The 15,045-nt window shown below is 41.8% G+C and overlaps 1 protein-coding gene across 1 annotated transcript in view; it reads right to left on the reverse strand.

Annotated features, from left to right (window-relative positions):
* Nucleotides 1-9,566, reverse strand: part of LOC127451719 (protein tweety homolog 2-like) — a 47,851-nt gene extending 38,285 nt beyond the window's left edge. The window contains exons 1-2 of the mRNA XM_051716619.1: nucleotides 9,124-9,566; nucleotides 1,147-1,319 (exon numbers count right to left, since the gene is read on the reverse strand). Of these exons, the coding sequence (XP_051572579.1) occupies nucleotides 1,147-1,319; nucleotides 9,124-9,252 (302 nt within the window). The 5' untranslated portion in view covers nucleotides 9,253-9,566. The remainder of the gene's footprint in view (nucleotides 1-1,146; nucleotides 1,320-9,123) is intronic.
* Nucleotides 9,567-15,045: the final 5,479 nt, after the last annotated feature.

The raw sequence follows: 15,045 nt of genomic DNA on the forward strand, positions 1-15,045 counted from the left end.
AATTGTGCTTTTTTTATGAACCATCTCTTTAGGTTTACTTTATAAAAAAAACTTCAAACTAATCAATAATTTTTTTTAATTTGCAATAATAGCTTGAAATTATAGTATAACCTAACGGCATCCAATGCAACACTAGCTCGAGGTCCATCGACTGGCCCAAAACTCTCTCACACTGGCCCACAGCCACTGGACCATCCTATTGTTGAGTCTTTCTTTTCACGATCACCTCCAGAAATGGGAAAGTCCTCATCTCACTGTAAATATGAATAATCAACAAGAGACTTTGTGCATAAGAGATCCTGATGTGGTGTTTTTAGCGTCCATTGACTTTAATCAAATACACCGGACATGTGCTTGGCGGTTACCCAGGAAGGAATGTCTGTAAAGTATCCAGGAGAGAGCAGAGGTGGAGGATTAATTTTCTCAAAATTAAAATGTAGCTTCCATCTTATTTCCTGCCAATAGGAGCTGAAAGCAGGAGTTCATGCTCTGATTTGATCCGCCGTTTAAGAGATCAAGGAACTGTGCACAGTAACGGGAGGTCACAGAGTATCTGGCTTAAATACTAAAAATATCTCCTCCTCAGCTCATGTCTCACCCGTGTACCTGACGCATAACAAATCCAATCCAAATGCACCATTATCCCTGGCAAAATACCCCTGATATCCAAAATGAAATGTCACAGGTTAAAGAAAATCTTATTCTATCCCTAAATGCCCTTCCAACCCTTTCTACTCAGTTGCTGTGAATAAAACGAACACATAGTGTATGACACATCTCCTCTTTATTGCTTTCTCTTTGTTTCTTTCAGTTTACTTTTATCCTGCCTTCTAACTATATTTAAGCTTTACTTTAATCTTTATTTAACATATTTTGTAAAAAAACGGTTGTTCACACAAGAGGCGTTCCTGCCTACGTTGGCACTGTTTAATTGTTTTTCCGATGTAAACATGAGCTACAAGCACCGCATTTTTAAGACGCTGTGTCAAGCAAATGCCATAGTATTGCAATTTGCATCTAGGTAAGCATTAGTGGCATGCATTTTTGAATACATCATCATTTACAAGTGCCAAACTATGAATGAAATCAGTCACCACGTGGAGTACTGCACATGTCCTGGCAAAACAAAGATGTGACTTTACTCACCATATTACCAGACTGGTGATAACAGCGGCCCATGTGACACAGCAGGTGTCGGGCCTCTTGACTTCCTCATCCTCTTCCCTACGACAGTAGCACAGGCAGGTCAGATATGCACACAGCACCAGCAGACTCAAGCCCAAACCCACCGCAGAAACACAGACCAGGAAGATCAAAGACTGCACAACAGAGTCAAATAAACACATTACAGATGGTCAATTAAAAAAAGCAGAAAAACACAGACTTTTTTCAATGTTAAAATACATTATCCTCTCCCAGTTTAATGTATATAAACAACTATAAGTAAGCTATTCATAGGTTGATTAGTCCACAAAGTGTAAACACTGGCACCATCAAAACATTTCTCAGTTTTTTTGAGCATCCTGACTAGCCCGACATAGCAACACTGGATCATCCAATGGCGTGAGTTTCTTGACCAGCATCATCCAGTGGCGTGAGTTTCTTTGACCAAAAATTGCAGACAGGAGAATATTCATTATGTTTGCAATAGAGCGCAACAGTACCTTCCCACTTTTTCATCTATTTTGGTTTTGTAAGTGTTTTTACTATTAATTTTCTCTAAGTTGTTATAAGTATAGAATTAATATATTTTAAGTTTATTAAAAAATATTCATATTGTGGCAAGGAGGAGGGCAGGGCCAGGCCGTGGTGATGTACGCACGGCCCCTTATCAGGCTAATCAAGCCCACAAGAGAGATAAAGGCTGCCGTAGGCGACAGTTCGGGAGAGAGAGAGCTACAGGCAGCTGCCCTGTGTGCGTTTGTGTTTATGTTTGTGTCTTTTTGTTTAATTAAATATTACTTTGATGCTTCGTCTAGTTCTCGCCTCCTCCTTTCCCTTTCACTCTGTTACATTGGTGCTGAAATCCGGGAAGGAGGAGAAATGCGCCGTAGTAGAGTCCTCGCCACTACCATCCACCCCAAAGGAGCAGCCGTGGCCATCCGCCGGGGGACTGAGGTGCCCGGCCGCCTGAAAGCGGAGGAATGACCGCTGACTGCGAGGGGAGGAGGGGCTCCCTACCGACCATCTGCAGCGGTTGGGCCGCTGCCAGGGGCGGAGAAGACCCCTACCGGCCGCTAAAACGTGGTGGGTTCAAAGAGAAGACCGCCGTCCGTGAGCGGGGAGGGGCTCACTGCCGACCGCCTGGAGCGGGAGAACCACTGCCAGGGGTGGAGGAGACCCCTACCATCCACCAAAACACGGCGGGGTGTTCCGTCCGCCAGGGGCCGGAGGACTGCCTCCGATACACCCAGGGAGGAGGGGCTGTCATCCACTAGAAGGCGGAGGACTATCAGAGAACCGGCGAGTACGTTTTTTTTTTCTCCCTCTCCTCTCTCTCTCCCGCTGTCGCTCCGTGTTGGCCTTTCCCTCCCTTTTTTGTTGTTGTTTTTCCCTCCCCTTGTCTCCCTCCCAGATCTGAGAAGGCGGGGCCGGAGGGGGGGGGGGGGCGGTTTACATCATGCCAGGGGCTCCCCCCCGCATTTGATATACGACTGCGTATAATTTGTGTTCTAGAACAAAGCTTAAAAATCTCTTCAAATACTGTTAACCACAGACCTTATAAATCAGAACATTCAAGAGGAAACCCATGACTCAGAGTTTTAGGACTGAAAACTGAACAACTCTCTAACACACTTCACTTTTAATGAATGATTGACTCATCTGTTATTATTGATGCAGTGAAAAACAAAGAACATACAGTACAATAAAGGCACTGCAGTTTCTGAAAACCAAGAGCAAACAGTTGTGAAAGAGCTACACTTAATTGTCATAGATAGCCATTTGTATGTACATTGTGATGGTATCTTTGAGGAAAGACTAAAAGCGGTTAGATGAAGAGTTTTCCTGAACAGTCTATATGTAGAAAAACAGAGTGTACAACTCAGTGCGATTATGTGTCTTGATGTTATGCCTTGAACAGCTGTGGGTGGATAAATCATGCACTGGTTGTTATGAGGGCGAGCTTGGGCCCACATGCATGTCGTAATGGTAACCCACATGGACTGAGGCTAAATACAAATTATCAGTCTTTGAGTTCAGCATCATGTGATGAAAGTAAAGCAGGACAGCCCTAAAGTCTTGTGATACAGGGCTTGCAGAAGGACAGAGGAAAAGTCTGATATGAGAAGGTTAAGAAGACACTGATACAGGAGCCGGGACTTCTGTTCATTTCGTTGTAAAACAAATACTTTTGAACTTTAAAGCCAGTAAGCTAAAATCAGTTTGATTTGTCATATTAGATAATCACTGTATATGCTCTTAGCAAAATGACTAAAATCACCAAAGGGACCAAACCACCAAATAAGACCTTGAAGAGCTCTGTTTGAATATTAAAAGGCAAAAATATTACAAAAAGAAAGATGAGATAATAAGAAAAATGCCTCATTTGAGATTGCATGCTCCACCCACAGAAAAATCACAAATAAAATCTGTAACCATTTCTCCTAGACAGCAATTCGGTGATTCTTATGAAACCAATAAAAGTAATTTACTGGTCAAATTTTACTCCAAAATCAAAAGACACATTTAAGAAATTACATTTTGCGTAATGAAAATGAAGCCTATTTTGTGGGTCACTTAGACTTGTTACACTGTGCACATTTTACCCGCCAATTCTCATTATCACAATGCAAATAATTTTGTGATTATACAGTATTCTCATTACCGCAACGTCAAAAAATGACATATTATCTAAATTGTCTAAAATATCATAGTAATAGTCAGTAGTGTCTTTTAATTGTTGCAGATTTTAATAATCTTTTGTATTTATTTGAATTTTTTGGTCTAACTGTATGCTTCATAGCTTATTGTTTATTTTAACTTGCTTTTATTTTTTGCTGTAAGGTGTCCTTGAGTGCTGTGAAAGGCGCCAATGAATACAGTATTTTATTATTGATATTATAATTAAAAAAAATCACTGTTCAACATCATCTTTTTTTTTTTACTGCAATACAATAAAAAAATATATTTTTACAACCGGTGAGTCCCCGGAGGTTTGCCGTTTTGAATGATCCATGGTCAATTTTTCTCGTTCATTGTGACAACAAACTTTCAGCTTCACGCTACTCCCACACTATACATGCGCTACAGTAGCCGGAACTTATTTTCTCTGTGTACGAATATGACGTGACACGCACGGGCGAATGACTTATGTATGCAATTTCCCACAAAATCCGTCCCGACAGCTCTAAAATATAAATCATTATTATAGGTTTATCAAAGTGTATTTGGGTAAAGACATGGTTTGGAAGATGGATTTTTGTTGCACACTCTCATTAATAACATTTTGTTATTTTTTGTACAAAAAAAAAGTTACATAGTGTAGCTTTAAACAAAACTTCCTGCCAGTGCTAAAGAAAACATACTGCAGAGAGATGTACGCCAGTTCAGAAGTGCTTATTTTCTATAGGACTAAAGGGTAACTTGAAGACTCTTAAAACCCAGTTTCTCACCCTGTTGTAATGTGTCTGCATACCCTTTCAAAAAAGTACTGTGGTGGTCCCATGTCATTTCATTAGATGTAATACTAAGGTACTTTGACACCATGGTACTGAATGATTACCATGTCTATGTACCATTGTATTTCCAGGGTACGACAAGGTACTTCAAAGAATACCATGCTAGGGATGTTAATGAATAATCGATTATCTTTTTTTGTCGTTAATAATTTGATCAGATTAAACTTCTCAATTGTTGATTAATCAATTTGAGCAGAAGTGTGTTCAGTAATCATGCTAGAAGATAGAAAAAAGACTGTCTATACAGTCATATGCCGCTAAAGTAACAGTTAACATGAGAGTAACATTAACAGTCAATTAAACAATCCACAAATTCATACTAACCTAGCCTGAATGTATAAAAAATACACTGAAATGAAAATATATTAATAAATATATAAATACCAATACTCGCATCACTTAAGTGTATTTATTTATATTAAATTGAAGCAGTAGGCTACAGTACATGCACAGTAAGGAATTTTTCTCCAATGCAACGTTGACATTTTCAAGTATGCATTAGAACAGTTAAAAATCAAACACTGTATTATTAAGGCTTTAATTGAAGAAAAAAATTCATCTTGTAGGCCTTTTTTCAAGCTTTTCACCACTCACCACTTACTATTGTTGATTAAGAAACTGTTTACAATTTGCAACCCTACATGATACCAAATCAAACACTGGCATTACCGTAGTCATTTTTGGTACTTTGTTAGTGTACTTAAAAGAATATAATCACATTGTCAAACTAAATGTTATGGATTCATACAGATTACTTTTAGTTGTATGGAGTTGTATGGATTACTATTGGTCGTAGGAATTACTTTGGCCTTTATGGGATTTTTGGAGTTTCAAAGCTCTGGTCAAAATTCACTTGCATTGTATGGACCTACAAAGCAGAAATATTTTCCTAAAAATCTTTGTTTGTGTTCAGCAGAAGAAAGAAATTCATACACATCTCGGATGGCATGAGGGTGGGTAAATGATGAGAGAATAATCATTTTTGAGTGAACTATCCCTTTAAGATGATATTGGAAATATGTTCGGCAAGCACAATTCCTAAGATTGATTTCAAAGAGGCAATTTCAAGGGGAGAATTTAACCTAGAGAAAGATCTGACAATCAGGTTATTCTAGAAGGAGAGATAAAATAAACTTGTGTTGCTGCTCCATTGATTTCTTCAAGCAAACCGGAGAAATGTGACCTTGGGCAAGGCATGTACAGTTGATGTCAGAAGTTTACATACACTTAGGCTGAAGCCATTAAAACTAATTTTTTAACCACTCCACAGATTTAATATTAGCAAACTATAGTTCTGGCAAGTCGTTTAGGACATCTACTTTGTGCATGACATGAGTAATTTTTCCAACAATTGTTTACAGACAGATTGTTTCACTTTAAATTGACTATATCACAATTCTGGTGGGTCAGAAGTTTACATACACTAAGTTAACTGTGTCGTTAAGCAGCTTGGAAAATTCCAGAAAATGATGTCAATCCTTTAGACAATTAGCTTCTGATAGGATGTGTACTGAATTGGAGGTGCACCTGTGGATGTATTTTAAGGCTTACCAAACTCAGTGCCTCTTTGCTTGATATCATGGGAAAATCAAAAGAAATCAGCCAAGACCTCACAAAATTGTTTTTGGACTTCCACAAGTCTGGTTCATCCTTGGGAGCAATTTCCAAACGCCTGAAGGCACAACATTCATCTGTACAAACAATAGTACACAAGTATAAACACCATGGGATCACGCAGCCATCATACCGCTCAGGAAGGAGACACATTCTGTCTCCTAGAGATGAACGTATTTTGGTGCAAAAAGTGCAAATCAATCCCAGAACAACAGCAACGGACCTTGTGAAGATGCTGAGGGAAACAGGTAGATAAGTATCTATATCCACAGTAAAACGAGTCCTATATTGACATAACCTGAAAGGCTGCTCAGCAAGGAAGAAGCCACTGCTCCAAAAGCCAGACTACAGTTTGCAAGTGCACATGGGGACAAATATCTTACATTTGGAGAAATGTCCTCGGTCTAATGAAACAAAAATGGAACTGTTTGGCCATAATGACCATCATTATGTTTGGAGGAAAAAGGGTGAGGCTTGCAAGCCGAAGAACACCATCCCAACTGTGAAGCATGGGGGTGGCAGCATCATGTTGTGGGGGTGATTTGCTGCAGGAGGGACTGGTGCACTTCACAAAGTAGATGGCATCATGAGGAAGGACAATTATGTGGATATATTGAAGCAACATCTCAAGACATCAGCCAGGAAGTTAAAGCTCGGTCGCAAATGGGTCTTCTAAATGGACAATGATCCCAAGCATACCTCCAAAGTTGTGGCAAAATGGCTTAAGGACAACAAAGTCAAGGTATTGAAGTGGCCATTACAAAGCCCTGACCTCAATCTGATAGAAAATGTGTAGGCAGAACTGAAAATTGTGTGCAAGCAAGGAGGCCTACAAACCTGACTCAGTTACACCAGTTCTGTTTGGAGGAATGGGCCAAAATTCCAGCAACTTATTGTGAGAAGCTTGTGGAAGGCTATCCAAAACATTTGACCCAAGTTAAACAATTTCTAGGCAATGCTACCAAATACTAACAAAGTGTATGTAAACTTCTGACCCACTGAAAATGTGATGTAGAAATAAAAGCTGAAATAAATCATTCTCTTTACTATTATTCTGACATTTCACATTCTTAAAATAAAGTAGTGATCCTAACTGACCGAAGACAGGGAATGTTTTAAACGATTAAATGTCAGGAATTGTGAAAAACTGAGTTTAAATGTATTTGGCTAAGGTGTATGTAAACTTCTGACTTCAACTGTAATATTTGTTTTTATAAAAACACCGGCAGAAGTATCGGCAGATACTCAATCATTTAAGAAAACGTTCCTCTGGAGATGGTATCTACTGCTAAAGCACATATCACTGTAAATGGGACATAGAGTTTTTTTTTATGAGATCTGAGTGTGTTCCTGACACTATGATCATATTTGTGCTATTTTGAGTCTGTGTGCATGGACAAGGTTTCTTTGACTCTAGTGAATCTGACCACTATACGGCCAGTGTGCATAACTGCAAACAATACTACATAATTCAATTGAAAGAAAATACACATTATATGCACAATGCACATACTCTCAAACACCCTCTTTATATGAGAATGAGGAGATAAAAGCAGAAAGCACTGCTCAAAACATAAGTTTGATATTGGGTATATGATTTATGATGACTTTATCACTATACAAATTGTTTGGTGACAATACAAAACACCAGGCATATCTCTGTTTGTGAAACATTTATCATACATTATTCGATTTTCAAAGTGTCTTGATTTTTAATGTACTAATTATATTCCACATTTCAGATCAGGAGTTCTTCTCTTAAATGTAATAAAGGATTATGTAAATAAATAGAATAGGCATATAGAGATTACAAGTCACAGATGTAAACTATTCTGAGAGACACAGATTTAAACAACTGTAATGAAGAAGCCTGTAATCTATGACAGGAATTAAATATGTTCCAACACTACACCTACAAAAACAGGCCACGGGTACAGCTGCTAGACCGGGGCTAATTGTCACATTTTTAACAGTAAATATTTCTCAGGCTAGGTTTATGTTTTGAAAGTAAATTTCTGTATTGACAATACCTGAGAAATACCTAAGTCTTGGAAAAAATAAAAATAAAAATAAAATTGGCATGTTGTCACACCATATAGGATAGTTTCTCACAATAGTAATCTTATTGACATTTACAAGGCTAGCATTAGTTCATGAATTAGGTATCATGACCTAACAATGAACAGTATCTTTACAGTATATTTTTGCTAATGTTAATTTATACATTTACAATTGTTTATTGTTTGTTCATGTCAGTTGATAATGCATTAAATGATAACATATACTAATACATTTTTAACATTAAATGTTTTATATGTTAAAAATTAACATTAACCAAGATTAGAAGTGCTGTAAAAGTAGTGTCCATTGTTAGGTCTAGGTAATGTTAACTACTGTAGTTAATGTTAAGAAATACAACCTTATTGTCTAGTGTTACTACAACATAGCTGGTTTGCAGGATGTATTTTAGGCTCTTCAGCAAAATATAAATAGTAGTAAAACAATTATGAAACACTAAATTCATGACAACTGCAAGAATGGAAAAGGTGACAGGTAAAATGGTTTTGGCCAACAGAAATCGCAATGAATTGTACTTTGACACTTTGCTGAGTGTATGTCAGTGTCGTTTTATTGCTTTCCCTTCTTTGCCCAACAGGTATTACAAAAAATAAATAAAATTAAATAAAATTAAATTAAATTAAATTTAAATAAATAAAAAATAAATAAAATAAAATATAATAATGAAAATATGGGGATTTTAGTTCCCCCCGGTATAGATAGCCTCTGCTACACAAACTATAAAGAAAATGTAAAATCCTCAACCTCTCACCTGCTGATAGCTGGCGTCCTGCGGTTTAAATGTGTTATCAACCGCCTGGAAAGTAAAATTAAGATGCGGGAAATTGTGCAGCCAGTAGGTCCACCATGGGGCAATAAAGTCCTGTCGCGCCGAGGCCATCCCGGAGGAGAAAATCAACTACACCGCTGACCCAAGACGCGTGAACCACAGCTTGAGCGCTCCGGTGATCCTCAATGTTCACTTTAAAATGCCAAACACAACACAGATCCGTCACCCGTGGATAAGACAAAATGACCATACAGGGAAACACCGCACAAAAGTATTTCCCCTGGCGCTTTGCGTGTAAAGGGATGCATAACACAAGAGTTTTGTGTGTCCAACTCCACGCAGAAAGAGACCAGCTGTGACCTCTCAGAGCTCACTGACACTGACTGAAACTCCTCGCGTATCACTCCGGCGACTGCGCACCACACTACACACACTCCGAGAGCGCGCGTTCACCCACTGAACAGATGAGACAAGTTGTAAACAAACTGTAAACTTCTCGATTACGTACGTAACCTCGGTTCCCTGAGACGAAGGAAACGAGACATTGCGTTTATTAACGCATATGGGGAGTGCCTTCTTACACGACATAGTTGAAACCTCTCTAAAATAATGCCAATATTCTAATATTGGCTATGGTGTTTGAGCCCCGCCTGCTTTGGCGCGAAACTGTCCACTATAAAAACAGGTGCACAAACACCATTTCCTCAGAAATTCTGACTGAGAACAAGGAGCATTGCTCGTGCCTCAAGAACTCTTTATTAAAGCATATGGGGAACAGAATCCCATCACGCCGCACTACACCACATAACCTCCCAGAAAGGAAGCATGACGCCGCAGTCTCCTGGGACGGCAACAGACATGAGTATGCTGCAGTGAGTGACCTTTGTGTTGGGCCAGGAGAGGAGCACTCATAATGAATATATGAACTATAGTCATAAATTATGAATTAACTCCTTCACGAACCCAGTCGGGAAGGGAGTTTATTTATAATGTAAGTGCTGGTGACTTTATGGAAAATGCAGGCGGTTTTGTAAAAAGATGGGAAGCTCGTACTTAAAGGGAGGAGCATAAGTATATATCTTTGGCCAGTGAATAGCAAGCGCTCTTTACAGAGAGGACTTGTGAAGAGAGAGAGGTTAGGTCTAGGTTGTAAAACCTTGCAAATGTGTTTTGAGAGGATTCTGCTGCAAAACATATGTCTTGTAAGGACACACCATTCGTCCATGCCCATGAGGAGGCCATGCCTCCAGTTGATTGTGTTTTAACACCAACTGGGCAAGTCTTACCCTGCGACTCATGAGCCAGGGCAGTTGCATCGACAATCCAGTGAGAAAGTCTTTGCTTGGAGATGGACATTCCTTTCATGCGTCCTCCATAGCAAATAAAGTGCTGATCAGACAGTCTGAACTGGCTTGTATGCTCAACGTGGCTCAGTGGTTTTTGAAAGACCAGGGCAAAACTCCAGACATGAATTGTCAATTAATAGTGCATGCAGGTCACCGACCAATTTTACTGAGGCCAGAGCCAGCCAGCAGTAGTGCAGTCTAAACAGAGAGCATGCGCAAATCAACAGAGTCCAAAAGCTCGAAGGGGGGCCCTGCGAGAGCTTTAAGGACTAAAGCTAAGTCCCAAGTCTGGAATGTAGCTGGCTGAGATGGGTTTAATCGTCTTGCTCCTTTAAGGAACTTTATGATTAAATCATGCTTGCCTATAGTGGCACCAGCTTCATGTGTGTGATATGCAGATATAGTCGCCACATACACTTTGAGCATTGACTGAGTGAGTCCTGCGTCTAATTGCTCTTGAAGAAATATGAGAATTTCAGGTATGGGGCAGTTTACTGGGTCTTTGCCAAGTGAGAGACACCAATCAGTGAACACATTCCATTTTAGCGCGTAGAGGCGTCTCTTTGACGACACTCTGGCCTGTAAAATGGTGTTCATGACTGAATGAGTCAGTTCTGGCATATTTAGCGTGCTCCGTTCAAGGGCCACACATGCAGGTTCCACAGCTTGGGCAGGGGATACCAGATTGTGCCTTGCGCCTGAGAGAGAAGATCCCTCCTCAGCGGTATTTCCCATGGCGAGCTGTACAGAATCTCTATCATTTCCGGAAACCATGGCTGGTTGGGCCATTTTTGCGCAACCAGTAGAATCGTTTCCTTGTCTTCTCGGACTTTGCATATGACAGAGGGAATCAGACACACCAGGGGAAATGCATATTTGCTTTTCACTGGCCATTTGTGGGCCATTGCATCCGCTCCCAGCGGTGCTTGGGACTTTGAGTACCAGAGGGGGCAAATAGATCGATTTCTGTTTTGCTGAATATTTCCCAAATCCTCAGTACTGTTTGAGGATAAAGTCTCCATTCGCCCAGTATCACCCCTTGACATGACAATAGGTCCATGCCATAATTCAGGTGGCTTGGGACATATGTCGCTCTCAGGGAGAGGAGATGATGTTCTCTCCATAGGAGGAGGCGACGCGTCAGTCTCAACAGTGGCGGTGAATGAATTCCGCCTATGCGGTTTATATATGCCATAACTGTTATGCTGTCTGAGCGAACCAGGACATGACAGTTCGCTATTTCTGACTGAAAAGTCTTTAAGGCTAGGAATACAGCCGATTGCCCTAGGCGGATGATGTGTCATGATTTCTTCGCACCTGTCCATGTGCCGAAAGTCGGGCGTCCATCGCACACCACCCCCCAACCTGTGTTGGAAGCATACGTAGTCACCACTTTCTGCCTGACAACCTGCCCCAGCACGACACCTCACTGGTAAAAGGCAGGAGCTGTCCAGGGTGCTAAAGCAGCTATAGCGTGCCATGGCACATGGCACTTGAGCCAGCACTGAAGAAGTCTCATGTGTAAGAGACCTAATGGAATGATGGCGGATGCCGCCGTCATAAATCCCAATGCATTTTGAAACAGCTTCAGTGGAAGTGTTCTCCCCAGTTTGAACTGAGACAGACACTGTAGAATGGCCTGAACGTGCTCACTCGTGGAGTCGAGGCAGACTCCCAAAAAGGAGATTTGTTGGCTGGGTGAGAGCTGTTTAGATGTTGAAGCAGTAAGTCTCTGTGCTAGCATAACAGAGCCTCTGATTGTGCCAGTATCAGCCAATCGTCGACGTAGTTCAAGATGCGTATGGTGCTCAGTTTCAAAGGGATGAGAACCGCATCAATATACTTTGTGAGACAGTCCTAAGGGCAGGACTTTGAATTGAAACGCTGTTCCCTCTAACGCGAATCTCGTGCAATTTGGATACGAAAGTACGCTCCTTTTGATCTATAAACGCAAACCAAATGTGTGGGCGTACATGCGATAAGATCCATTTCTGAGTAATCATTTTGAATGGCCGCTTTGTGAGTGTGCGATTCAAATGTCTCAGATCCAGGATCGGCCGAAGACCACCGTCTTTCTTTGGGACAAGAAAATAACGGCTGTAAAACCCTTTTTGGGCTTGGCAATTTCGCACAAACTCTATTGTGCTTTTCACGAGGAGATTGTGTATTTCAGCTCATAACACTGGCGCATCTTTCGGACGAAACCGTGGAAGACAGAATGCCTTTGAAACGAGGTGGCCGGCATGCAAATTGGATCATATAACCATGTTCGTTCGTTTTTTGCACCCATTCTGAAATACTTGTTAGGGTTCGTCACACATCTGCGTAATGGGACAGAGGGCAATTTGGTTTGCTCACCGTATGATATAATGTGTCGCTCACCATAGGGAAATGGTTGCACATAATGTGTGTGCTTTGAAGAGGAAAAGGGCTCTTTATTGAGAATGTGTGAGCATGTCGTGCATTTGCAACGCATTTGCTCTTTTTTGCATTCATTTAATTTTTTATTGCATTTATTTGAGTGCAAGACACAGAAACAACATTTTGAACAATATTGTGAACAACAATATTCCTTTCCCGACAAACAGCTTTGGGGAGATGGGGAACAGTGTTTTGTGTCTCCAGTCGAGCCATCTTTGGAGCAGAGGGAACCACGGGCTCTGCTTTCCGCTTCAAAGGGCAGTGCCTGTCAGGAGCACTTTTGCTGTGCGGGGGGGTCTGTTCCGCCGGTGTGAGGTGGGCGCTGATACGGCTGCTTCCATTTCAGCCATGGGTTGCGTGGCCTCACCGGTGACTCGGCGGCGGCAGGTGCCAGCTTTTAGTCTGGTGTTGGCTCGAAACAGAGCGAGGGCGAACCGGCTGTGTTTTACTCCGTTTGGGCATAAAGTGTCTCATAGCCTGTGACTGCTGCGGAGTCGTGACGTAACGCTCAGCAAACTTATTCACAGAGCCACCAAAGAGGCCAGCTGGAGACACTGGAGCATCCAACAGAGTGACTTTATCCCTATCACTTATTTCTGTGAGGGTCAGCCATATATGTCGATCCAGAACTGCCAGGTAGCCCATGGACTTGCCGATGGCATGCGCAGTGACCTTCGTGGCATGCAGCGCTAAGTCTGTAGCGGTGCGAAGCTCTTTGAATGTCTCTGGATCGAACCCTTGCTCGTCCATTTGCTTGAGGAGCTTGGCTTGAAATACCTGTTGCATCGCCATTGCGTGGAGTGCTGATCCAGCTTGTCCTGCCGCTGAGTAAGCTTTTCCAGCCAGTGCGGACGTTTGTCGACACAGCTTGGAAGGATGTATGGGGCGTGATTTCCATGCCCTGTTACTCGCTGGGCAGAAGTGTGCCGCTACCGCCTCCTCCACAGGGGGTCGTTTGGCATAACCGTTTTCTTCCCTGTGATCCACATTAGAGAGGATGGCGTTACTGCGCAAGCATGTTGAGAAGGGCGCTAGGACTTAGACAGTTCATTATGAACTTCGGGGAAGAATGGGGCAGCTTGACGGCATCCGGACTGCAGGAACCATTCATCGAGGCAAGACTGTTCAGGTTCCTCTGGGAGAGACCACTCAAGGTTAAGCTCTTCGACCGCCGTTGTAAGTATGTGGAGCATTTCCCTGTCAGTGGCGCATGCACGCTCCTCACCTTCGCTGGGGGGAGGGGCAGCAGCATCATCCACAGACCAATCGCCTGATGCAGCGAGAGACGTGACATCGTCATTATCATCCCCAGCATCAGAACCGCTGAACGAGACGAGCCCATGTGCTCTTTCAGCGGGCTGGAGCTTGTCTCGCACATAACGTATCGGAAAATATGCTCTTCGTGGAGATTGAGGGGCTCGCAGGGCATGTACCGGCACGAGGACCACCTCAAATTCATCCTGCTTGCAGCCCCGCCGTGCCTCCTCGTGTGAATCCTTGGGTATCACAGAAGAGGCGGGTGGGAGGGCGTGTGAGGCTGAATCGTCCCTCAGAAAGAGGGTGATTCACGAGCAAAGCATCTTGAGACTCATGCCCTCGCAGTGAGGACAGTCTGTCTCCATGAGAGCTGACTCTGTGTGGGCGTGGCCCAGACAGTAAATGCAGCACTCATGCTGATCTGACGGTGGGATGTGCCTCTCGCATAAGGAACACTTATGGAACGACATCTTTAAAAAGGCGCGAACACGTAAGTGACTATTTTAGATATATAAATAAATATATATTTATATTTATATCACACAATATACAATACACAATATACAATTGCTTTGTAAGGATACACAGCACCTGCCGAAGCACTGTGGGGATCAGGATGCTGAGGCCCGTTCACAAGTGAAGCATTAAGCTGTGAGGTTGAGTGATGTTCACCGGAGCACTGCAGGGGAGCAGTGATAGATAGATAGATAGACAGATAGATAGATAGATAGATAGAAATAAGTTTGTTGATTTAAATTCTAAAACAATATACTCTAAAAACAATTTAGCCTATTTTTAAGATTTACGCATTTCAGTTTCACAACAAAATTCCATCAAATTTAATTGTGTAATGTTTAACTAAATTAAATCAATAAAACTT

This window comes from Myxocyprinus asiaticus, chromosome 14 (genome assembly GCF_019703515.2).
Source record: "Myxocyprinus asiaticus isolate MX2 ecotype Aquarium Trade chromosome 14, UBuf_Myxa_2, whole genome shotgun sequence".
Classification (NCBI taxonomy): Eukaryota; Metazoa; Chordata; class Actinopteri; order Cypriniformes; family Catostomidae; genus Myxocyprinus; species Myxocyprinus asiaticus.